Source organism: Abrus precatorius, unplaced genomic scaffold, assembly GCF_003935025.1.
Source record: "Abrus precatorius isolate BTA unplaced genomic scaffold, Abrus_2018 Scaffold10, whole genome shotgun sequence".
In the NCBI taxonomy this organism is placed as follows: Eukaryota; Viridiplantae; Streptophyta; class Magnoliopsida; order Fabales; family Fabaceae; genus Abrus; species Abrus precatorius.
In genome coordinates, this window is record NW_020874292.1 from 819,519 (window position 1) to 844,898 (window position 25,380).

The 25,380-nt window shown below is 30.7% G+C and overlaps 1 protein-coding gene across 1 annotated transcript; it reads left to right on the forward strand.

The window, feature by feature from the left end:
- Positions 1-7,597: 7,597 nt before the first annotated feature.
- LOC113852921 (queuine tRNA-ribosyltransferase catalytic subunit 1-like) lies at positions 7,598-22,624 on the forward strand. Its single transcript, XM_027483321.1, has 16 exons — positions 7,598-7,734; positions 7,861-7,904; positions 8,226-8,319; positions 8,619-8,797; positions 13,416-13,466; positions 13,829-13,885; positions 14,927-15,047; positions 16,582-16,648; positions 16,770-16,811; positions 19,995-20,100; positions 20,180-20,290; positions 20,558-20,629; positions 20,716-20,817; positions 20,912-20,958; positions 21,078-21,105; positions 22,239-22,624. Exons 1-16 carry the CDS (start codon positions 7,632-7,634, stop codon positions 22,380-22,382), a joined length of 1,368 nt encoding a protein of 455 aa, XP_027339122.1. The 5' UTR covers positions 7,598-7,631; the 3' UTR covers positions 22,383-22,624.
- The last annotated feature ends 2,756 nt before the right edge of the window (positions 22,625-25,380 follow it).

A 25,380-nucleotide genomic window follows, 5' to 3' on the forward strand; every position in this document is an offset into this window, starting at 1 on the left:
GTGTCATGTGAACGATTGCAGTTAAAGGCCTCAAAAACACACCTAAGATTATTGATTTGACATTGCATAAATGACTGGAGCTAGATAGTTAGAAGCTTACATGAGATTGCAGGAATTTTAAATATAAAATTAAAGATAACACAATTATATATAATACACATCATAACAACTCAATACAATTTCAACTATATATAATTGAATAATTGCGATCCCGATGAGAACCATGAGTCATAAGCAATCCTTGTTTTGAGTGAGCGTGTACTACTCTCTTATCTGATTGCTATTATACGTAACTGTCTAATGGGGCAACAGTTATATAAGCCTAATCAGATGAGAGCAGGAACCTCTTATTGGGCACATAGAATAGTCCAACCCATCACGTACTATTCACACTAAGAGCCCAATTACAAAATCTATATAATAATTATTATTATTATTATACACATTTATTTTACGTCATAATTAATAACAATATAACCATAATAATTTAATAATGCTAATCCATAAATTAATATAAATATTAATATTAATGTTAAAAAATCTAACATTCTCCCACTTGGATAGCATTATTAAATTACTAAGTCCACAAACTATGTTGTCGTAACAAGTTATTAATTATCACCAAAGAAATAATAAGCTCTCGATAGTATACAATTATATCCGATAGGGATATACATTACATACTACAAGCAACTTATATTCCAATCACAATATAGATAAAGGAAACATAAATATCATTTCCACAAAGGTCCAAGTATAAAAAGATTGTCATAAAAGTGACGTCAACAAAACATATATCTCATAAAGAAATTAGATAATAATGTCAACAAACAAATACAAAATTTAACTTCCATTAATCCAAAATATCAAAAGACTTGACCAGACTCATATGAGCTACATGATTCTAAAAAGCTCTAATGATTAAGCCTTTGGTTAGTGGATATGCGAACATGTTCTTTGTAACAATGTACACAATTTGAGTTTAAAACTCAAGTACTTTCTCTCTAACAAACAAATACTTTAGATCAAAGTGTTTCAAACGAGTAGAACTCTTATTATTCTAAGAGAGAAGTATAGCAGCAGTATTATCGCAATAAATTACAAGTAGCCTAAATATACTGTTAATAATGCGGAAGCCAGAAATCAAATTCTTTAGTCACATAGCCTAGCGTGTAGCCTCATAACAAGCGACATACTTTGTTTTCATAGTAGAAGTAGCTATAACTATCTATTTGACACTTTTCCAAGATACAGCTCCTCCCGCCATCATAAAAATAAAGCCTGAAGTAGACTTACGGTCGTCAGGGCAACCTACAAAATTGGAGTATCCAATGACCTGAAGTTGATCAAACTTCGCATAAGTCAACATGTAATCTTTGGTTCCCTGCAAATATCTCAAGACCTTATTCACGACTTTCCAATGACTCAAACATGGGTTGCTCAAGTATTTGCCCAAAACATTAACAACATAAGCAATATCGGGATAAGTGCATACTTAAGCACACATCAAACTCCCAATAGCAAAAGCATATGAAACTTTCTCCATTTTAAACAACTCTCTATCACCATGAAGACACTAAAAATTAGAGAGTTTCTTACCCCTTTGAACAGGTTCAACACATGGAGAGCAAAAATACATATTAAACCTCTTGAGGATCCTATCAATGTACCCTGAGACAATCTAAGAGTAACACGAGACCTATCACAACATATCTGGATACCTAGAATAACAGAAGTATCGTCAAGGTCTTTCATATCAAAATGGCTACTCAACATATTCTTTGTCTCATTCAAAGATACCATCAACATGTATGACAAAGATAATAAAATTGCTCCTACTCATCTTTAAGTAAATGCACAGATCTCAAACATTTTCCTTGAAGTCAATAAAAGTGACCACTTAGTCAAACTTCAAGTACCACTGTCTAGAAACTTACTTCAAACCATAAATGGATTTTATTATTCTAGAATTAAATTCAAGTTATAACAAAATTTGATTTATGTTAGTCCACACAAAATATTCAACAATTTATCTCCCACTTGGACAACATAAATCAAAATATTTTATTATTCTAAATTAATCAACAATATATGGCCATAACAAGATGACAAAATAAACTAACACGAACTATAAACATCTTAACAATGCAAAAAACCATACTCAAAGGAGTAGTGATATCATACATTATAAGATACTTATATCATGTGACTCAACAACTGTAGTAGTATAAGTTGGACAATAAAATCTAGAACCCCTAGAATCTACACAATATCCTACAAAGAAACTACTAATTGATTTTATGAATAATAAAAGATAGTAAGCTTTCTCCGTCTTATCAAATTCCTTAAGTTTCTTGCCTAGAGGCACAATTAAGATTTCACCATTTTGCGACAAATATTTGCCAAAGAATTTGTCACTAATTTATCTGCAAAGAATTTTGTGACTAAACTTACTTAATACTACTCATCTCAAGAACATTGTCTATAATAAACTTCATAATTACTAGACATATTTTATTAGAATGAGCCCATTTAACATGTTTTACTATAACTGCAGCGGAAGATTCAGGTGTAGAAACTTTAGACTTATTCTCAATAAGGGCAATATTCACATTAGAAAATGGCAAGAAACCATTTAACAGAGTCAACTCAATCCTCATAATTGGTCCTGTTCAAAGTTTTCACCGAAGTGGGCATAGACACTGATGTGGGCATAGACACTGATATGAGAAACAACAAAGTTTAATATACGCAATTAGCTCAAGTGCAACAATAATATGCCAATCACAAAATTTCTTACTTACTATGATCCCGCCTAAGGGTCCCAGATCACAATAAATAAGAAAGACGAATACAATGCACAAAACTTCATGTCACAAGAATCCTAACACCGATAGGGTATCAGTACAAAATTGACATAAGTAAAACACAATTGTATAGTATTTTCAAATCACATTAATAACAATACATCGATAGGATATAATTATTATTAATGCAATATATATAATTATATAATTTACACAAGTCATGTATAAATGGTCTCACGATAGGTGAAATGACATTTATACAGAATAATCATGCATTCAGAATTAATTTAAATATGTATATTATGCATGAAATCATAATTATACTAAAATTACATCAAATAATATATATAAAACTAATTTTTTTTAACATATATGACATTCAAAAAGAGAGTGAATAGTATAAAAAAATGTCATAAATATCAAATATTAGTATAATCATGTATAAAAAAAATTGGATCATATTTCATCAATATAATAATTATTTAATTAATTTAAGCACGAGTTAATTAATTAAAAAATATTTACACTGCCCAAAAAATTATGAAAATTGCCAAAAAATTTAATATCAAAATAATCCTCCACTCGACGCTCTCTCAGCCACACGAGGGGGCTTCATACACTTAAAAAAAAACCCATAAGCTTCAAAACGGGTCCAACAAATTCAGAAACTCGACCTAGTTCAATCTTGCATTCTAAAGTACCAATTCATATTGTTACAAAGGGTGTATTTTGAACAACAAAAGAGAGTTTCAAAGGCTAAAACTCGCGCAGCCATGGAGGATTCAAAGTAATTAAGAATTCAAGCAACCCAAACAGTTTCTTTCAACGAGTAGGGTTCACTACGTTCTTTGTGATGTGTACAACAAAAATAGGGCAATGACGAACGCAAAATGAAAGAAAGAATAAATTCTCAATCTAAAATTGAACGAAATAATGAATTAATTATTAGATTATGTTCGTGTTCAATTTATTAACAAAAGCCTTTAATCAATTTTTAAATAAACCTTTGCCCTAATGAGAGAATTTGAAAGAAAACGATTTTAGGGTTCATAGTTTCAAAAAAGTAATAAACTGGGAAATTCTCTTAACATACCTGATGAAAATTAACAATTTTTTGGATATGATATTTATGAATATAAGAAGAAAAAAAAAACCTAAATTATTTTCCAAATCCATACATAAAATTATAGTATTTTGGTTGCTCAAAGTTAGAAAATTATGATGTGTATTAAGTTGGCTCTGATACCATTCGCAGGAATTTTAAATATAAAATTAAAGATAACACAATTATATATAATACACATCATAACAACTCAATACAATTCCAACTATATATAATTAAATAATTGCGTTAAACGCGTACCTTATGAGAACCCACGAGTCATAAGCAATCCCGATGAGAACCATGAGTCATAAGCAATCCTTGTTTTGAGTGAGCGTGTACTACTCTCTTATCTGATTGCTATTATACGTAACTGTCTAATGGGGCAACAGTTATATAAGCCTAATCAGATGAGAGTAGGAACCTTTCACTGGGCACATAGAATAGTCCAACCCATCACGTACTATTCACACTAAAAGCCCAATTACAAAATCTATATAATAATAATAATAATTATTATACACATTTATTTTACGTCATAATTAATAACAATATAACCATAATAATTTAATAATGCTAATCCATAAATTAATATTAATATTAATGTTAAAAAATCTAACAGAGATTACATACCAAAGATAATCCTTTTCATCTCAGGTAGAATCAGACCAATAATACTTAATGATACAATAAGTAAGTACTCAAAGGACCTATCTTATTAGTTAAAATAATTTGTGCGCCTAACCTCAGATTATCAAAGGGTTTAGCCATATAAAACCTCGTGTAAACGTGCAATTCCATCGTATAATCCCTACCATACAATATTAACTCAATGAGTAATATTAGTGTAATGATGGATAAGTATAACTCAAGGTATCTAACACCTATATAAAGAAAAGGGAACCAAGATCCCTAAGTATGTTCATATTCTAAGCCTTAATCGTAAATCTTATTTATACTCTAATAACTTGAGTGTTGAAGTGTTTCTACCAAGAATATCTCACCTTCACCACCAAATCACCTTCTAGCTCACGACATTGGAATAAGGACCGTGAGATACTCTATGTTTAGGCAATACCTAAAGCCTTAGTACTGAACACCTTAATCTCACATTGTCGAATTTTGTCGAAATAATCACTATTGAATTTATGATTTTTTGGAGAAGTAAAGGAAGCACTCTTCATCGTTGGCTAATCCTGATCTTGTTTGGCCAGATCATTACTCCTAATTAATATATATTACAAGTAACCAATGGATATGTTATAGGCAAAGAAAGAATAAGCCTCAATTCCTTATTACAACTTACTTAAAAACTTGCATTTTATTTACTTAGAAAGATAAATTTCTTAGGTCATAAGTACATTTATAAGTTCATGAAATATTATAAATAAAATCATGAAAGATGATAAAAAAAAAAAAAGAATTATTAGATAAAAGAAAAAAATGATAAATTCAGTATGATCCTTTATAAAGATTTTATTTATAAAATATAATTTCATAAATAGAGATGTAATATTGAATGGGTTATAATAAAACATCCCTTTGTCGTACAATAAGTTATATTAAATTTAGAATTTTCATCAATAGTTTTACATTAAAAAAACACAATAACTAATATGTGTGTTAATTATTTTTGTTCTTCTAAAAAAATAAAAATATAATTTTCAAGAATTTGCTTCCTTCTGAATGCATTTCAAGTTAAACAAAATATCTACATTTTTCGAGTTACAACTTATAAATTAATTTTTTTGCTGTAACATCTTATAAATTAATTTAATACTTATATGTATTGATTTATTTATTTTAAATATCTAGTATTTATAATTTGACATTGTTAAATTATTTTAAAATGTTGATATACACAAGTAAATTTACAATTAGATTTTGACACCAACATATTTAGTCCTTCAACTATTTATATAATAAATTTAGCCTTATAATTTTTTCTTTTAATTTTTTTAAAATTTTAACTTCAATATTCATAGAAAATATCATGTAAAATATATTTATTTTAAGAAAATTTTCTTATAGTTCTTTATTAAAATGAAATACATTCTGACTTACGTCCTTCAAACAATTTTTATAAATAAATTTTTTCTTGATAATATTTTATATTTAAGTTTTTATTACTCGATTTTTACATATGTACGTAAGTGAATCTTAACATATATTATATATCGTGGAACTCCATAATAATCACAGATAAAACTCAACTGTAGAGGATGATTAAAAAAAATATTAGATGAAAAAAATATAATTTAATATAAATATTTTCTCTGTGAAATATAATTTTATAGATAAAAATGTAACTAGTTTAGTGTCTCATGCAATAGACAAGTATTTTATTTTAAAATAAATTTAACAATTAAATAATGAAACTTTATATTTTTATAAATAAACAAATATTTTATATATAATAAAATTATTTTAAACAATAATTTTTAAAAAATATTTTAGCTTAATTTTATAATTATAAATCGTATGTATCAAAATAATAAAAAATTTTAAAAATGTAAAATAATATATTTATCATGTAGTATTTATTTTTTACAATTGAATGTCCATAATGAATAAATATTAACAATAATGAATTTCAGAAACAAGACTTTTAAAAGTAAATTTTAAATTTTAAAAAATAAAAATATTTTTTATTAATATAAAAATCAATATTTACCAAAAATACAAAAAAGTATCTAAAATAATAAAAGAAAGTTAATAACAATTCTAATATTTAAATTTTAAAATAGAATCGATAAAAATATAAATAAAAAATTATTTTAAAAAATATATAATTAATAAATTATTTTTAATTAATTTTAATCAGTTAACAATACTAACGTTTTATTTTCCAAAAAGTTACCTCTATTTATAATAGGAGAATTTTACGTTACCATTTCCTTATTAAGAGGGTACAATATCCTCTCTAAATCTATTAAATTTAATTTTATATTTAAAGGATTTAAAAAATATATTTATTAATTAATTCTTAAAAAGTTTTAATTATTATTGCTAAAATATATTATTCATTAACTTCTCAGATATTTGAAAATTGATGAAGAATATTCTAGTTAGTCTATTTTCTATGATTTTTATCATCTCATTTTTATCAATTTTTTTAATTTTAATCCTTCTAAATATCAAATATTGTTTACTCTATTTCTCATCCTTTTATTTATTTTATTCCTATTTCTTTCCTTTACCTCAAAACAAATCATTAGTGTGAACAATTGACCTAATATGAAAAACTTGTTTATTTTGAGCTCTTGCAACTGTATGTTTTAGAACATGTTATTCCAAAATTATCCATGCTCTCTCCCGCTTAATTTGCCATATTCTTCCCAAATTGCTAGTGCTTGCTCTTGATTCTTACTTTGTCAGTTTTCTTAAAAATATAATTATTCTTTGTCAACTGCTATTTTTGAGAATAACATTTGTGATTTCCTATTAATCATGTCAAATTTTCTCTTTTTTGTGGACAAAATTCAATACAACCCCAACAATAAAGTATAATTAAATCTTAATATACTCAAAATATAGGAAAATTAATGTCAACGTTCTTCAAAGAAACATATAAAATAGAAAATGGAACTAATACAAGAGAGGCAAAAAAGCGTTATAGAGAAAACAAGGGTAGAATAAACCGAAACCGATTTAATTATAGGAACGCGTGGGGTAGGGTTGGATGGAAAAGAAAAAAGTTGTTGGTCAAGCCGGTCGCAGCCATGTTTCGGGGGATGAGCGTTGAGGCACCCATGAATTGGTTTTTGCGTTTAAAACCAAACAATAGAAATAAAGTGCGGCCGGCACACACTCGCAGCCGCCAAGGTACGCACAACCCTTCATTCGACGCATCTCTCTCTCTAAGTTTCTCTCATCGACTCCGTTCCCTCTTATTGTAACCGTTTTCCTTTTTTGCTTCCCCGTGCTTATCGTCCTTCATTGCCTTCCCAGGATATTATAGTACTATTTCAAACGCGATGGCGCTTAGTTTTGAGGTTCAGCTTCGTATTTTATCTATACTTCTACTGCCGCATTGTATTAAATCGTATTTTATTAGGTGGTCGGTCATTATTCTGTTTTAGTTACATGAGATTGAAAACCGTTAATAGAGTTTTGAGTTTGTTTCGTTTCTGTTTTTGGTTCTTTTATATGCGTGAATGAAGAGTAAGTAGATACAACGGAATATTATAGCTAGGTGTGGGTGATGACTGAAAAGCACTGTTCATCTTTTTTGTCTTGTTAGTGCAATGTCTTTTGACGGTTTTTGTAACCGTGTTTAAGCTATTCTTAGAACTCTACTCTCTTTACTTTCTCAGGTTCTTGGCAGGTTCAACCGTGCACGTGCCGCTCGATTGACACTCCCTCATTTTGTGTGCCAAACACCTTTGTTTATGCCTGTGGGCACACAAGGTCAGAGTTCAAACTTGATTCTTCCTGATCTGGTTGCCGCAACCAATGTTGTTTTCCTAAATATTTTGTTCTCCTGGTTAAAATTTTGTATGCAATAAGAGAATCAAGTCCACCTTCTAAATGAGTTGCATAATTGTTTGTGCTTTTAGTGGAGCAACTGACTAAAGAAAAGAAATGTTCAGTGTTGGTATTTGCACCGTTTGGTGTGGTTTTGTTAGGCTTTTGGTGAATTCTTAATAGTTGTGTCGCACTTGAGATGCTGCAATTTTGTTTAATGGATGGGATTTTTACATGACCAGGAACAATCAAGGGGCTGACAACTAGCCAGCTTGAGGATATTGGTTGCCAGATAATACTTGGAAATACATATCACTTAGCCCTTCGACCTACTTCTGAGCTTCTTGATGAAGTTGGTGGTCTTCATGATTTTATGAATTGGCCACGGGCTCTGCTTACGGACTCTGGTGGCTTTCAAATGGTACTTATGTTAAAATTATATAGTTTGATTAAGTCTCATATCACTTATTTTTGTTTAGTCCCACATCTCTTATTCTTAAGAGACTTTTACTTTATTATTTCTATATAAGTAATACCTTGTAATGATTTTAAAACATCCAGTGAATTTATATTTCTTTAGTATAGTCGTGAACATAGGTACATAAACTATGTGCCGAATCACGTTAAATTCTTATGTCGTTCTCTCTTTCTCTTTCTTCTATTTGCTCCTAACAACTGGTATCAAGAGTTTATATCTTAGTATGCTTTATAGTTGTAGCTTTGTCTGATCATCCACATCAGAAAATATTTGGTTCTTCCACGGGGTCTCAATTCAAAGGAAGTAGTGAAAACTTTTTGAGTTTAGAGGAAGCAACGACAGCAATGGCTTTGGAAGATGAATATGTGAGAATTGAGAAGTTTGATGATAGAGACTTTGCATTTTGGAAGATGCAGATAGAAAATTATTTGTATTAAATAAGTTGTATCAACCCTTGAATAAGGAAGAAGCTAGATGACATGGAGCAGTTAGATTGAGAGTTGTTGGATCAGCAAGCTCTTGCTGTGGTTAGATTAACACTAGCTAAGAATGTTGCGTTCAACATTGTGAATGAGAAGACCATTGCATATATGATGAAGACATTATCAAATATGTATGAAAAGACATCCGCAGCCAATAAAGAATATTTGATGTGTCGATTATTCAACATTAAAATGGGAGAAGGTAATTTTGTGATTGATCACATTAATGAATTTAATACAATTTTTGCCCAATTGATATCAATGTAAATTGTGTTTGATGACGGGATGAAGGCATTAATTTTATTATCATCCCTTTCAAATAGTTGGGCTGCAACTGTTACTGCAATTAATAGTTTTGCAAGGTATAACAAGTTAAAACGCGATGGAATCCATGACTTGATCTTAAGTGAAGACATTTGCAGGAGATCTTTAGGAGAACCTTTCAATCTTGCTTCCAATTCAGCATTGAATATTGAAAGCAAAGAAAGGAGTAGTCAGAAGGATCAGAATTAAGGTTGAGGCATATCAAAGTCTAGAGGAAAATGGCAAACAAAAGAAATCACTTTACCAATCAATGCAAAACTTCGAAGAAGAATAGCAATAAAAATAAGAAGTATGATTATGATGATAATGATGATGAATTTGCAAATGTAGCAACTGAGCATATGCATTACTTTATAGCTTGGATAGTCTAGTTGACTCATGGGTTATGGATTCAGGTGTGTCATTTCACACTACTCCTTTTATAGAACTATAATCTAACTATATTTCTTGAAAGTTTGGGAAGATTTACCCTACAAATGATAGGTCTCTTGTTATTGTGGGGAAAAGTAATATTGACATCAAAACCTCTAATGAGACCCGGTGAACGTTGTACAATGTCAGATATATTCTTGCCTTCAAGCAAAAATTAATATCTATAGGACAGCTAGATGACTAGGGGCATTACACCACTTTTGAAGATGGAATTTGGTATGTAACGAAAGACAATTTGATTATAGCTCGTGGAAAAAAGTGACAGTCTCTTTACATAGTTGTAGATAAGGATATAGTAATAGTTATTGAGGCTGTTGGCAGTTCCTTTTTATGACATCAAAGACTTGGGCACATGAATGATAAAGGAATGAAACTCATGACTTCAAAGGGTAAATTATCAAGTTTGAAGTATGTTGATGTTGGAGTCTATGAAAACTGTATCATTGGAAAATAGAAAAATGTTAGTTTTTCAAAGTTAGGAAAGACATCCAAAGTTAAAATTGTTGCATACAGATGTTAAGTGGATACTGAGATATCTAAAGTGCACTTTAAGAATGTGTTTGTGCTTTGACCAAAAAAGTTTTCACTTTACAAGGATTTTCTGATGTAGATAGCAATGTTATCAATGGCGGATGACGGGTCATGGCAGAAAACAAAAAAATTGTCATAAATTTATGCAGATGCTATGGCGTGTTATGGTGGTCATAATATATATAAGGGAAGAATCATTTTACATCAGTGTAAGTTTAAAAATTCTTACACCCAATTTAAGCATTTTATTTAACTTAAATCTAATGGTCAGTGAAATAATAAATTATAACCCATTAAATTTAATGGATTATAATTTATTACTATACTGACCGTTAGATTTAAATTAAATAAAATACTCAAATTGAGTGTAAGAGTTTTTAAACTTACACCGATGTTAAGTGGATACTGAGATATCTAAAGTGCACTTTAGGAATGTGTTTGTAGTTTGACCAACAAAGTTTTCACTTTACAAGGATTTTTTAATGTAGATAACAATGTTATCAATGGCGAATGACGGGTCATAGCAGAAAGCAAAAAAACTGTCATAAATTTATACAGATGCTATGGCGTGTTATGGTAGTCATAATATATATATATAGGAAAAGAATCATCTTACATCAGTGTAAGTTTAAAAATTCTTAAACTCAATCTGAGCCTTTTATTTAACTTAAATCAAATGGTCAGTGAAGTAATAAATTATAACCAGTTAGATTTAATGTATTATAATTTATTATTTTACTGATCGTTGGATTTAAGTTAAATAAAATATTCAAATTGAGTGTAAGAGTTTTTAGACTTATACCGGTATAAGAAGATTTTATTATATATATATATATATATATATTACAAAATGGTTGTACAATAGTAAAAAAAAAGCTAAAGTTATAACAGAAAAGTAGAGAATTAAAAATAAATATAGAGAAGGAAACTTGAAAGTGAAAACAGAAAAATAGAATCAAGAAAACAAAATAAGGAAAAACGAAAAAAATGGGTGAGTAAAACAGAATGGGAGAGGGAAAAACATAATTGAAAAAAAAAAAGAATAGGAGAGGGAAAAGCTAAGAAAGAGGGACAGCCCAGAGAAGCAAAATGGAAAATGGACGTTGGAAAACAGGGTCTTCCACTCACAGATGCCAAAAAACAGCTTGAAAGGATGTCTTCTCTGGTGAAAATAGTGAAGGAGATGAAGGAGAAGTTGGCTTTAGAGAAGAAGGAAGAAAAACAGAGCAAAGAGAATCCTAAAAATTTTACCCTTCAGAAAATTTTTTGCTTGAGACGAGAAGTTAAAAACTATAAGTGGAAAAAATCTATTTTGCCCTTAAAAAACCCTAAAATTCATAAAGCAAGGCAAGATTGGAATTTTGCTCTCTTTCTCCATTACCCTTCAAAAGTGCACGCCTACACCAAGACACTACAATTAGGGCTTAACCTCTGCAAATAAAGAAATACTAGCAAGCATCACGTGGCTAACCGCCACTCCACAGCGGCACAATAGCCCACTGCCGCTCCACAGTGGCACAATAGTGATGAAGAAAGCAAGAAAATATATGATTTAGGGTTTGGGCTCACGGATTTTCTTTTTGGAGCAGGTTAAGTCAGTGGCCCAACTCAATTTTTCCCGCAAAAACGTCATTTTTCTACATTTTCTGCCATGGCCGCCGTTACTACCATGCGCGTAACAGCCGCCATTGAAAAACGCCAGAAAACGGTAATGTTGTAATAGTGGGGTTAAAAACTACCACCAAAATTCCGCCATGGCACTGCCACGACCACCATTTAACAACACTGTTTATCATGATAAGTGATGGATACTTGTCTTTGTTGAAGATTTTAGGATTAGAGAACCCAGCTAATATGTTGACTAAGATTGTTACAACTGATAAGTTAAGGCTTTGCATTGCTTAAACTAGCCTTCGAGGATAAGGTGATGAAGGCGCTATACTAGGTGAAGAGCAGGAGAACTCATTCTTTACAAGGAATTGTTGTGAATCAAACTTGAAGTAAGAGAATTGTTAAGATTGTGTAATTTGATTCTCACGTCACTTATTCTTAAGGGACTTTTACTTTATTGTTACTATATAAGTAACACTTTAGAATGGTTTTAAAACATTTGATGAATAAAATATTTTTCTAATGCAGCTGTGCATCATACACTATCTGTTAAACCACATTAAATTCTTGTGTTGTTCTCTCTCTTTCTCTCTTTATTCTCTTTCTTCTATTTGCTCCCAACAGTTTATGACCTTGTGTATCCATGATTTTCATTTTCATTAACATTGCATATGCTATTGTGATTTCTAGCATTTTAGCAAATAGCAATTATGCTATTATCTTCCATCCATTGAATACTGACACATATTAATTTTACCTAATGACAATTGCTCATGCCACATAACCACCAAAAATGAAAAAAGAAGAAAAAAAAAATTTCATTATTTTTATTGTTAATGCACTACACAAGAATTGCATAATAATGAGGAAAGCAGAAAATTGATAAATTTGTGACTGATGGAACATAAGTTTCTCTCCCCTTCCTTTCCAGTTTTTGTTATTAAATAAATTATTATGATGCTTTATGTCTTGTGTTGTTTAACCATGCAAAAGGAAGAATCATATTTAACTCTTTAAGAGAAGCATTGAAAGTAATTAAATTTCCCAGAAATGAACAGTGAGAATAGGCTTGGCAAGAACATATGTTATGTAAAGTGAACCAATATTGTACATTTGTTGATTGATAATAACGCTCAGGATCCTTGTTAAATAAAACCATTTTTATTTCACTGTTGTTTTAGGTTTCGTTGTTGCATCTTGCTGATATCACAGAAAAAGGAGTGACATTTCAGGTATATTTTTTTCCCCTTTCAAGATATATGCAAGATTTGAAAGGTGTGTTCTGCTTCACTCTTGATCAGTGTTTAAAAACTGGTTTGACCATGCCTTCCAAATCCAAACTCTCAACTTGAGTGCATACCAGTTTGGTTAAACCTTAAAATCACCTGTGTTTTAACACCCATACCAGTTTTTTCACCTTGCTTTTTGTGTTAGATGTTATACATGGCTGTCATTTTGACAATAAACTGTGTTTGTATTTATTATTTGCTTTCTGGAAACAACAATTTATATTCAGTAAAGATTTATGGAATTATGTCATGAAGTATAATGCCATTTTTGTTATTTGTAACAAAAAATTATTCTCTTACTTCAGTCACCAGTAGATGGAAAACCAATGCTTCTAACACCTGAGGAATCAATTCAAATCCAAGTAAGTAGATTAATCTTTTCTCATTTTTACTTTTAGTTTTACCTGAGTGTTTTTTCCCCTCATATTGATATATGTTGCATTTAAAATATAAAGGAAATTATGGAATCGGCAAAATGTAATTTGTTTTGAAATAAAATATTTCTGGTTTTAAATTAGTTATTTCTACAGTATTTCCAAATTGAGGGAGGGCTGATCTTTCATTAGAACTTTCATCAATGTTTAGAATTTATCCCTTGTAAAAAGTAGGTCTTATCCTTCATCTTTGCTTCCCATTTCCCCCTTTATTGCAGTTTTTTATGTTGTCTACTCTTGTTTCAACTTTCTCCCAATTAGTTTATGAATAATAATTGCGAATGACAATGCAAGACAGCCTGCAGTACTTTGCAGTCCGTACTAGCAATGGAATATGATTACTTATTCTTAGTCACTCTCAGTTTTGTCTCACTCTCTGTACACACAAAATATTAACTAGCTGATGTTTGTAAGGTGTTATGAAGTTAATTGTTGAGAAATATTTTATTGCATAGCTATATCTAGAGATTAAATGAATTAAGTTATTCGTTAATTATTTGAATTTGACTCCTGAAATGCTTGATCAAGTTTGTTTATTTTGATAAACAAACAAGTTCAAGCTTGAATTTAGGCTCAATTATATAAATGAGTCAAGCTTGAGTTTTATATGCTTGACATTAAAGTCTTGGGAGAGCTTGTGTGTGCTTTATGCATCACATGTTAAGTGAATTTAATCTTCATGGGAATTAGTATTTAGGAAGTAGCACTCATTTATTCTTTACTTAAAAAATACTCCGCACTTAGTCTACTAAGCATCTATATATGTAGAAAGAGTTTCTATATAACTTAAATACTGTACAATCAATCAATTTCACTTAAATAATTCCTGCTATCTCCCTCTCCATTTTTCTTTTGCATTGCATCTAAACTCAACAGCTAATATATTCATTGATTGTTGTCACAGTTTTTCCCAAAAGCATTTTTAAAGATCTGATGCTCTCCAGATTCATGTGTTTATATTTTATGCAGAATAGAATTGGAGCAGATATTATTATGGCTCTTGACGATGTTGTAAAGACCACCATTACTGGTCCACGAGTTGAGGAAGCTATGTATAGAACACTTAGATGGATAGACAGATGCATAGAAGGTAAATATGTTAATGAAGAAGAGTATCTTTCTTGTCTATGGTGATGGTCAATGCATATAAATCACTTTAACTGGGGTAGCCCTCTCACAAAGCCTGTAAATTATCATCTGTTACCAATAGATGCTACACAAAAAGTAGCGTATTTTTGTTGCCACTTGCCAAGAAGAGTTGGCATTTGCACCAAAGTGTAAAACTCATGGTCTTATTTTAGGGGTTTCCCTTACATATATGATAAGGGAGTGGGTAGCTATTTTTCATTGATGCAATTTTTTTGTTCTCCTATCTTCTTATCTCTTTGCATTCATCCTCTATTTTTTTTAAATGAATTTCTTCGTTTATAAAAAGCAAAGATTTGACATAACTTAATAATAAAGTTGGGAATTAGGAATTCTATGCACGGGACTTTGGTCATATTTGAGTATGGATACTTGCCAGAACAATTCTATGATAATGGAATCTAAATTTTCTTTTGGCACCGAAGAATGTTGATAGATTTCAGCAATAGATCTTGAACTCTCTCTTTATCTATTTATTTAATAAATTTATGCAGAGAGATGCAGGAAAAAGCTACTTATTTTGTTCATCGACATATTTCCACAATTTTCTTTTAGTACACACCAACTTGTGAAGCAATCAAGACTTAGATCCATTTTTCAAGAGAATAGAATAGTCCGTTGACTTTCAATTTTCCATTGCCCTATTTAGAAACGTGAGTGCGACTCACACATTATTCAAGCTAACCTGAGAGCAATCAAATCGTTAAACCATACCAGTCAATCCCTTTTTCCTTGGTCGGAAAATCACTGAAATCTGAAAGAAACTTTACAAAGTCATATTGACTAAATTATAATGTTGAGAACTATATATGCAAGTGTTTAGAACAGAACAAACATCTAAATGTTTTATTTTTCATTTCTTTTATAGTGCTATTTGAGTTGTATATTACTTGTTACTTAAACGTACAGTTATTTCCTCATAATGAAAAACCTGGCCTTATTGCAGTAATATATTTTCTTCCCCAATTTTAACCAGTAAAACATTTCTGTTGTATATTATATTTCTTGAAGAAGCTGTGAGAACTGCAAAAGACAATGGAATGGAAAGTTTATAGTTTGCCATTATTGATTTTCTTCTATCAAACCACTAGCAAATTTGATACTTTGTTAGAGAAAATAAAGGTTGAAAGTAAATAACTTAAGCACTGGAAAATAGTTACTTTTTCTCTATAATGGCCTTGAAACGAGATTGTGAAGTGATTGGAAATTCACTTGACACATGTACCCCTTTATGTTAAAGTCCCTTATGTGGTTAGTTTATTATGTTTTTCTCTTAGCATGTGCTGAGGATAAAATTATGGTCAATGATGCCAAACATGTTCTGTTTGTAAAAAGTTTGATATTTATTTTAGAATAGATGTGAAATAGACATGAAATGCTATATTTTTTATCCTACTCAGATAGCTTTTTAGCATTGCCTACTATAATACTGTTTTTGCATGCTGAGTTTTGGTGCGCATTGCCTTTTGTTAACACAGCTCACAAGAGACCTCATGATCAGAACTTGTTTGGTATTGTGCAAGGTGGTTTAGATCCTGTATTGAGGTGAATTCCTGCAAAAAGCACAACCTTCTTGCTACTTGTGCATTATATTTAGTTTCTTGGTTACTGTCTTACCAATGTGAAAGTTGTATATTGCTTATAGATTATGTTATTTTGTAATCAGGGATATTTGTGTCAAAGGTATGGTGGAGCGCAATTTGCCTGGGTAGGTGCAAATTCTTGTTGGCATATGTGAATAACCAATTTTATATGCGTCCCTTTCCAAAATATTAAAACAAAATTTCAAATTTTAAAAATAGATAATAGATAAAAACTAATTTAAAATTCAAATTTTTAAATTTAAAATCAAATTTGAAAATAGTCAAAGTAATTTGTAAATTTTTAGAAAAGTGGATGAGATAGTGGAGAGAAAACTAATTAGTGGTTATCAGAAAATAAGAACTTTTAGAAAGTTAGAGTCTTTTATATAAAAATAGTATATATTAAATATGATATAAGGTTTAGGGGTGTGAACCATAAAGAGGTGTATCCTCAAAGAGAGAGAAAAAAGAATTTGGAAAGCCTGAGAGACAAAGAGAAAGAGAGGAAAAGAATGGAAAGAGCACAAGAAACAAAATGAAAGAGGATGAGAATTTTAAAAGCACGAGAAACAAAAAAAAAGAAAGGGAAGAGTCTTTAGAGCTGTAAGAAACTCTAAGAAAAATTCACCATTCTCGAAGTACATGTTTTCAAAGAACACCATTAAAAGATGTGAGAAAGAAAAGACAATGCAATTCAAATGTTAAAATGTTAACAAAAGAGAGAAAAATGGAGCTAAGTTTAAAGAGTGAACTAGAAATTGCAACAAAAGTGCATCAAGTAAGGTTCTCTTTATCTTTTTACACTTTTTATTGTACCATTGATCTTGTTTTGTTGTATTGATTTCATTTTGCACTCTCAATCCTTTTGATTCTTCTTTCTAAATGTGAAATGTTGCGCTAGTTAACAGAAAGTTAACTCAGCACTTCTACGTAGCATGACATGTTATTTAATTTTATAATATTATATTATTTAAAATTAATATTTATAAATAAATTTATGAACACATTTTTAATAAGTATAGAAAGGTCATTTTTTTGCTCCTTCCCTTTTCCTTTCCTTTTTGTTGCCCCACCCCAAACCCCTCCCCCTCTCACTCCTCTTCCCTTTCCCCACCCCCCCTCCCCCTCCCCCTCCTCCTCCTCCTCCTCCTCCTCCATTCTGTTCCCTTCCCCACGTCTACCCACATTCGCACCCGACCCCATCCCCACACTTTCACTCATACCACCTCTTTCCCCTCCTTTTACTCCCATTGACACCACTCTCTATTCCCCTCTCCTTTTCCATTACTCCACTTACATCACCTTCCCCACACCCTCACCGACACCTCTCCCTCTCCTCTCCATCTTTTCCCTTTCTCTACACCTCCACTTGTACCACCCTTTTCCCACACCCTCACCCCGCATTAAGGAGAATAATTTAGTTAAAATAAGTGATATAGGTAAAGTTTCTGAATTGCATCTCATTAGCATATATGTCTTTGTTTTGGTGTTTGTAAATATTAAAAATATATTCAAGAATTTATTTGTAAATATTAATTTTAAATAATCAAATATTATAATATTAAATAACGTAGTATGCCATGTGAAAGTGCTGAATTAACTCTTTGTCAGCACAGGATCCAACGGAAGAGAGTTGACGGCAAAGACTAAATTCTAATAAAAGATTTTATAAAGACTTATCACAAAATATTTTATATTTATAGAGATCAAAAATATAATTAAGCATATTTTTTTATATACTTTCTCTATCTAATTCATTATCATAAAAAAAATTCATGCATTCGCTTATTATAAAAAAATTCATGCATTCGTTTATTATCAAAAAATGATTCATGCATTTTCTTATTATCAAAAATTAATTCATGCTTTCGCTTATTATAAAAAAAAGATTCATACATTCGCTTATTATAAAAAAATGATTTATGCATTCGCCTATTATCAGAAAAATAATTCATGTATTCACTTATTGTCAATAGGAGATTAATGCATTCACTTTATCAAAAATTGATTTATGCATTCACTTATTAATCAAAAAATGATTTATGTATTCGCTTATTATCAAAAAATGATTCATGCATTTGCTTATTATCAAAAAATGATTCATGCATTCGCTTATTGTCAAAAAATGATTCATGCGTTTGTTTATTTTCAAAAAAGGATTCACGCATTCGCTTATTATCAAAAAATGATTCATGCATTTGCTTATTATCAAAAAAGGATTTACACATTCAATTATTATCAATTAGGATTATTTCTAATACCGAAGACTTATGTTATTCTGTCTCTAAAATTGCATGCAAGTCTTTTCAAATAAACAATGATCAATTCATGCAAGATTTTAATTCAAAACCAGAATATGAAAATAAGATATGAGATAAACTGAATCATCAATCAACAAGCGAAACTACTCAATTAAGCTCAAGAAAACAAAATTTGAAATAATTTGAAGGAGAAATCCAGGAAAGGATTACGAAGGATTCATTACATCTAGGTACTTATAAAGTAAATTAAAAATAAAACATAAGGAAGCTACAATCTAAGATTAGAGAACAAGAGAAAGGTCTTCTTGTTCTTATTCCCAATTGTAGCTGTCACTTTTTCCCTCTTTCCAACTGTCCCCCTTTAGGTTTTCGCAACCTTCTCTTTTTATATCAGGCAGCCCAACTGTTCACTTTCTTGCAAACACTTAAATCTGACGGACATCCCTCAGATAAGCAATCATGTACTTGACCGTGTATCTTTCTGGTTCCTTAATAATTCAGTCTTTCAAGCTTTCCATTTCACTACTGGCCAATTTGGTTGGCTGGGCTTTGGGTACAGTACTGAAGTCAGCTCCTAAACTGAACTCAGTCAAATTATTCATAAATCATCTATGCAATGTCTCTGTTTCCTATATATAGATGATAAATCATAAACTTATGAATGGTTTTACATTGTTATTTAATTTGTTCTTTGAACATTGTTTTTCTCCTTGTTTTATGCTGAAATTTATCTTCTTGGGGGTGAGGAACTGTATATCCATAAAGGTTTTCTTTAATAAATTTATACATATTAGAATGAATTTTGAACGTTATAGACTATCACCCACAATCTGCACCAGAAAACAAGAATTATTTACATGGTCATGTTTGGATATTTTTACTTGCATAAGATGTTTTTATTTGCAGCAAAGAATGCAATTTTGATATGGTCATTAGTTGCTTTTCTTTTGTATCAACCTATACGAATACACACCAACAGAGGAGTCTTGAAATGAATGGTTTTTTCAGTAGTGATGTGGAGTTGAAAATTATTTTCTTTTGTCACAGCTATGCTATTGGTGGTCTTTCAGGCGGTGAAGATAAAAATTCATTTTGGCGAGTTGTTGCTCAGTGCACTGCTTCTTTGCCAGAGGATAAACCCCGATATGTCATGGTCAGAATGAAGTTCATCGTAGCAGCTACTTTTTTGAAATATTTATATGTATCGTGACATTTGCATGTATTCCTTTCAGGGAGTTGGTTATCCACTTGATATTGTTGTTTGTAGTGCTTTGGGTGCTGACATGTATGACTGTGTTTATCCTACCCGTACAGCACGCTTTGGCACTGCTCTTGTTCCTGAGGTGATTATTTCATTATCGTTTTATTGATAATTTGTAACATTCTTTCTCCACATATTTGAAACAGTCATATGCATATGTTCAAGTTTGTGTTTATCCTACCTGAGCAAAATATTCATTGTGTATCTGATGACATTTAAAAAACCTAAGTGTAATGGCTGATGATGTTTTCTGCATGTTGGGATAATGCTAATTTTAAAAATATAGCAAAATTCTGCTCATTCATGCATCAATTTCTTTTTGAACTTATTTTTTTCAGAAATTTTGCAGGGAGTATTGAAACTAAAACACAGAGTAATGGCTGAGGACACCCGTCCAATTGATCCTACTTGCTCTTGTATGGTATGTTTGTAAGATACGTCACTTTTTTATTTGATAAACTGTTTGCAGAAATCAGCAGGTGTTTTAGTTTATGTCTTCTGTCACAGGTTTGCAAGAACTACACCAGGGCATACATCCATTGCCTTGTAACAAAAGATGCCATGGGGTCTCAGCTTTTGTCATATCATAATTTATACTACATGATGCAGGTACAAACTACAAACAATATCATCTGATAAAAAAACCATTAATCAGTTGTATTAATATTTATGGTTAAAGTCATTGTCTTTCCAAAATTTGCAGCTCAGTAGGAATCTACACTCTTCCATAGTTGAAGGAAGGTTCCCAGAGTATGTTCACTTTGATATTTAATTATTTCTTTTGTTTCATTTTATCTCACTTCTGATCTAAATTACTACTTTCGGTCCAACAAAATGCAATAACTGTATATTATTTTTGCTTTTTGTAGGTTTGTATGCGACTTTCTACACAAAATGGTATGCTGCAGAAAACTAAATCAACCCTTTTTGAATTTTTGAGCACATTGCTTTGACTTTTGCTCTTTTTATCAAAAACTTCATATCCCCCATCCCCACCCAACATTTTTTTGGAAACAGTTTAATAAAATTCATTTTATACTTCAGTTGATAAATCTGCTAATTCTGCTCTTAAATATTGGTTAGAGAAGGTGCGTTGATCTCTCTTTAAATGAACCTGGCATTAGAGGCCATCAACCTATAGTTTTCTGTTTTATTTGCAAATCATCATAACTTGGCGGTTGGATATAGCTAGTTTACCAAAGAAATTAAGAGTTAAGATATAATTTGACTCTACTTTGTTTTGACCAAGGTGTGATAATAAAATTAAGTTTTACACTTTTACTGAAGTGTTTTTGAGATCATTGTAATGATCTCAAATCTTAAGGAGGTTTATGTATCATGTAATTGTAATTTTCTTTTATATCTGTTGCATATACAGCACAGAGATCAATTCCTCCATGAGAAGACTTATTTTTTATTTGTTTGTCTTATTTTTCCTGTATCACAAATAGCTGGTTGATTACTACTCTCTCCGTCTCTCATTCCCATCTTCTTTGATTTGTTTTCTGATTTTTCTTATGTAATTTTAAACATACACGTGAGAATAATTGATTATTTCACCTTCCCCTGTGATTCTTGTCATTTTTACACCTCCTACAACATTTCTCATTCAACACCTTGCTTTTTATACTGATAGCTGATGGTATAATGCTGGTTGAATTTTCAAAGGATGAGCAAAAGTTGAACCTCCCTATGGGAAACTTTTGTAATGGCAAGCTCAGGCGACCCACCAAAGGCCAGAAGGAATTGTTTCAAAAGGGCACACATTTTAGTCAGCCTTAGAAGTTCTGTCCTCCAGACTTGGCCTTTCAGTCCTATTTCTAGTCATGCCTTTCAGTTTAATACTGGGGCAATTCTTTTGAAATAAACAATAGAATATCATATTACTAAAATAATATGATAGATTTACTTGCAATTATTATTTTCTATTCTTGGTTGTTTCGAAATTGAAACCTGTTATATTTCTATTGAAATTATCTTTTTTTCTAATTCAAGTGGCTGTTAGACCTACTTACATCTTCATACTGCAGTTCCCAAAAGGTGATGTTCCTGAATGGGTCAGCAATGCCATGGAGGTAGCTGGAATCGACATCTCTTCCTGCTGTGCTCCATTTTCATCAAGCCAAGAACATGATTCCAAAAATATGTCAGAAGAATTTAATTTAATGAGGTAAAAATGATAAGGATAGACAGGCATGAAAGTTGCATTGAAGAGATACACAGTAATTTACACTATGATTGCTTTGCGGCATAAATTTTGTATCCTGCTTATGCCGCTTCAGTAAAAGTTTGGAAGGGTTAGTAGTTTCTTTGTCTTATTTTCTAGAAGAATGTAAAACAATAGACAGGTTAGTCTTGAAGGTAGATTCAGGTATTGTTTTTGAACCACAATTGATGAGATGTTTTTACCGATAGTGAAGCTTAAATATAAACACCCCTCAAGTTTGCACAACGGTACGTGTCCGATCCCATCTTTTTTCTTTGTCATTACGTGCGATCCCATATTATTTATGATGTTTAAACTAATGGAGTACATGTGCAAGTGTTAATTATGCCAAAATTTTATATCATTTATTTTATTTTTGAGAATTTTTGTTGCTTATTATTTTATTGTACTAAAAGAAAATAATAAGTTTTTAGTTAACAAGAAAGGATCTAATATAGTATTAATGAAATATTTATTAATTTTTTTTGTATATCTTTAACTATATTAAAAAAATTGTTCACTAATTATTTTTAATCCATAAACTAGTTGATCTTGGCTGTGTTGGTCTTTGCTAATTTTCTATTTAACCTTAAATGAAGTTTAAAACATGTTTGTTTCAATTTAAAATGTTTCTATCTTTCCTTTAAAAATATTAAAAACAAAAATGAATAAAATATGATAACATTATTAAAACTGTAATGAAATTCAGTTGAACACACAGAATAATATATGTATATATTTGGCTTCGCATGACTATACGCGTTTCTGGTTGTGTGTGTTGATTCTTAAATCTTAACCTCTTAGTTCATGTATAATTGCTTGTATGTGTCTTGATTCTTGAAAGAACAGAGTATAAACCTGCAAGTTGTTTTGTTTGTCGAATTGGTAATGGTTGTGGAGACCATATTATCATTGAAGCGCTGAACTGTGTGTTTTGATGGGAAATTTCAAGCATTTAATATCAACCCATGTCTCTGGAGTCCAATAATCCCTACCTGTCCCATAGCAGCCAATTGCGAACCAAGCCGAACCAATAAGTGAGTCTCCTGAAGGTAATATTTTGGTGTACTTATGACCGCCCTTAGAGATCTTAAATTTGTCGCTGACATGAAACCAATAATGTTCATTATTATTGGTTAAATCTAGAAAGAATGACTTAAATCAAATCATACCTCTGCTAAGTTGAATAGGTTACCAGGCTACCAGCTCACATCGGGCTTTGCTAAAAATCAATAAAATTTATCCAAATAATATTATATCACTAAACTTGTGTTTTTAGGCAAAATCTTGTGACTTTTTAAATATTAGTCTATTTAACTATACTGTGATTCGATTGGATTGGTTGGTATGAAAGATGCTCACTGTTTTTTAACTTAATATTTATGAGCACTTAAATTGAATGTAAATCTGCATATTGTTGCAGGTGGTTATGTAGTGGTGCAAGAAAAATTGCCAAATTATATAGTTCCTGATTTGACTGATTTCTAGGTTTGCATATTTCACTCATTTAATCTCAATTAATGCATAACACTATCAGAACTCTTTTAGTTACCAGTTTTTCTTCCAAATGTTTACATTTCTTACTTACAGTATTGAAATGACCATAAGTTATAAACTATACTTTTTCCTTTTATAAATGATTAGGGGTAAAGAATTTTTGTAAATATAACATGATGAATATAGTTTTTTTCATTCACCATTAGTGGCTGCTTATTCATACAACTTTTTTATGCAAGTAAAACCATATGTATCTCAATGTCCTAGAGAAGTCAAGACCGCTGAGGCTTCTTGAACAGCCGAAAACCGAATTGAGTAGTACAAGATACTTTCTTGATAACTGCAGATATTCTCCGATGAAGAGTTGGCACTTGGCAGGCCCTTCGTTTTGTCGTTGGTTCTCGCTTCTTTTTAGCTATAACATCTTGAGTAACTATTGACAGGCACAAATATTTGATTTTCTGATTCTGATTGGATATTAACCTATTAATATCGTTCATGTGTAATGCGATGAATGATTTGGCGTATCAAAATTATCGATAATTTTTTTTTGTTTCTCCAATTATTTAGGTTATGTTTGGTTGGGTGGAGTGGTGATTAGTAATGAAGTTGAATGGTAAACAATAAATTGACCTTGAACCATTGCTTGGTAGGTTTCCATTAATGAAGTGATAGAGTCACGAGGGAGATCCAAACCACTTTTAATTACTCAAATTCGAAATTTTGTATTTCCGTGATTTTTTTTTGTCCTTACTACCTTTTCTTTTTCAATTTTTCTAATGCCTATCTCAAGACACGTTTTAAGAAGTTTAAAATAGAAAATTTTTATTAAAAATTAGAATATTTAATATTTCAATATCATAAAAAACATTTAATACATACTTTTGATAGTAACTTAAAACATTTAATAAAGTATATTTAATATTTTTTAGCACAAATTAAAAAATTAATTTATTTTTTTTTAATATTCACTTTTCATTCTATCGTTAACCATTGGAATGCCATTTCCTGACTATTCCAGCAAGAGCTTTGTCTTGTTTTTGGTTTTCTCTCGTTTTCTGCATATTTACGAGCGTTCCTTTTCAAATCATTTGATGCATACGTTCTCAATGACAGATTTATAGCAATCTATATCATTGACTACCTGCCACAATTTTTTACTAGTGTAGTCAGTGACTCGAATAAATGAGCGAGTGAATGCATATTTATCTTTAATTTTTAACATTAGGAGTATTAGATCTTGAGAGATTCAATTTATGAATAACTTAGCCGTGAAAAATTGAACAACTGCTAAAAGCTTTTTCCTTATTATTTTATATAACTTTAGTTTAAGGTGGATTGATTTAATCCCACATTCCACTTCGATGAGATATACAGTGGTTAATATGAAGAAAGGAGTAGAACTCCATTCGAAACTTTCGAAACGATTTGAAAATTAAAAAGATATCATCACGTATGTTGCGCTTTAA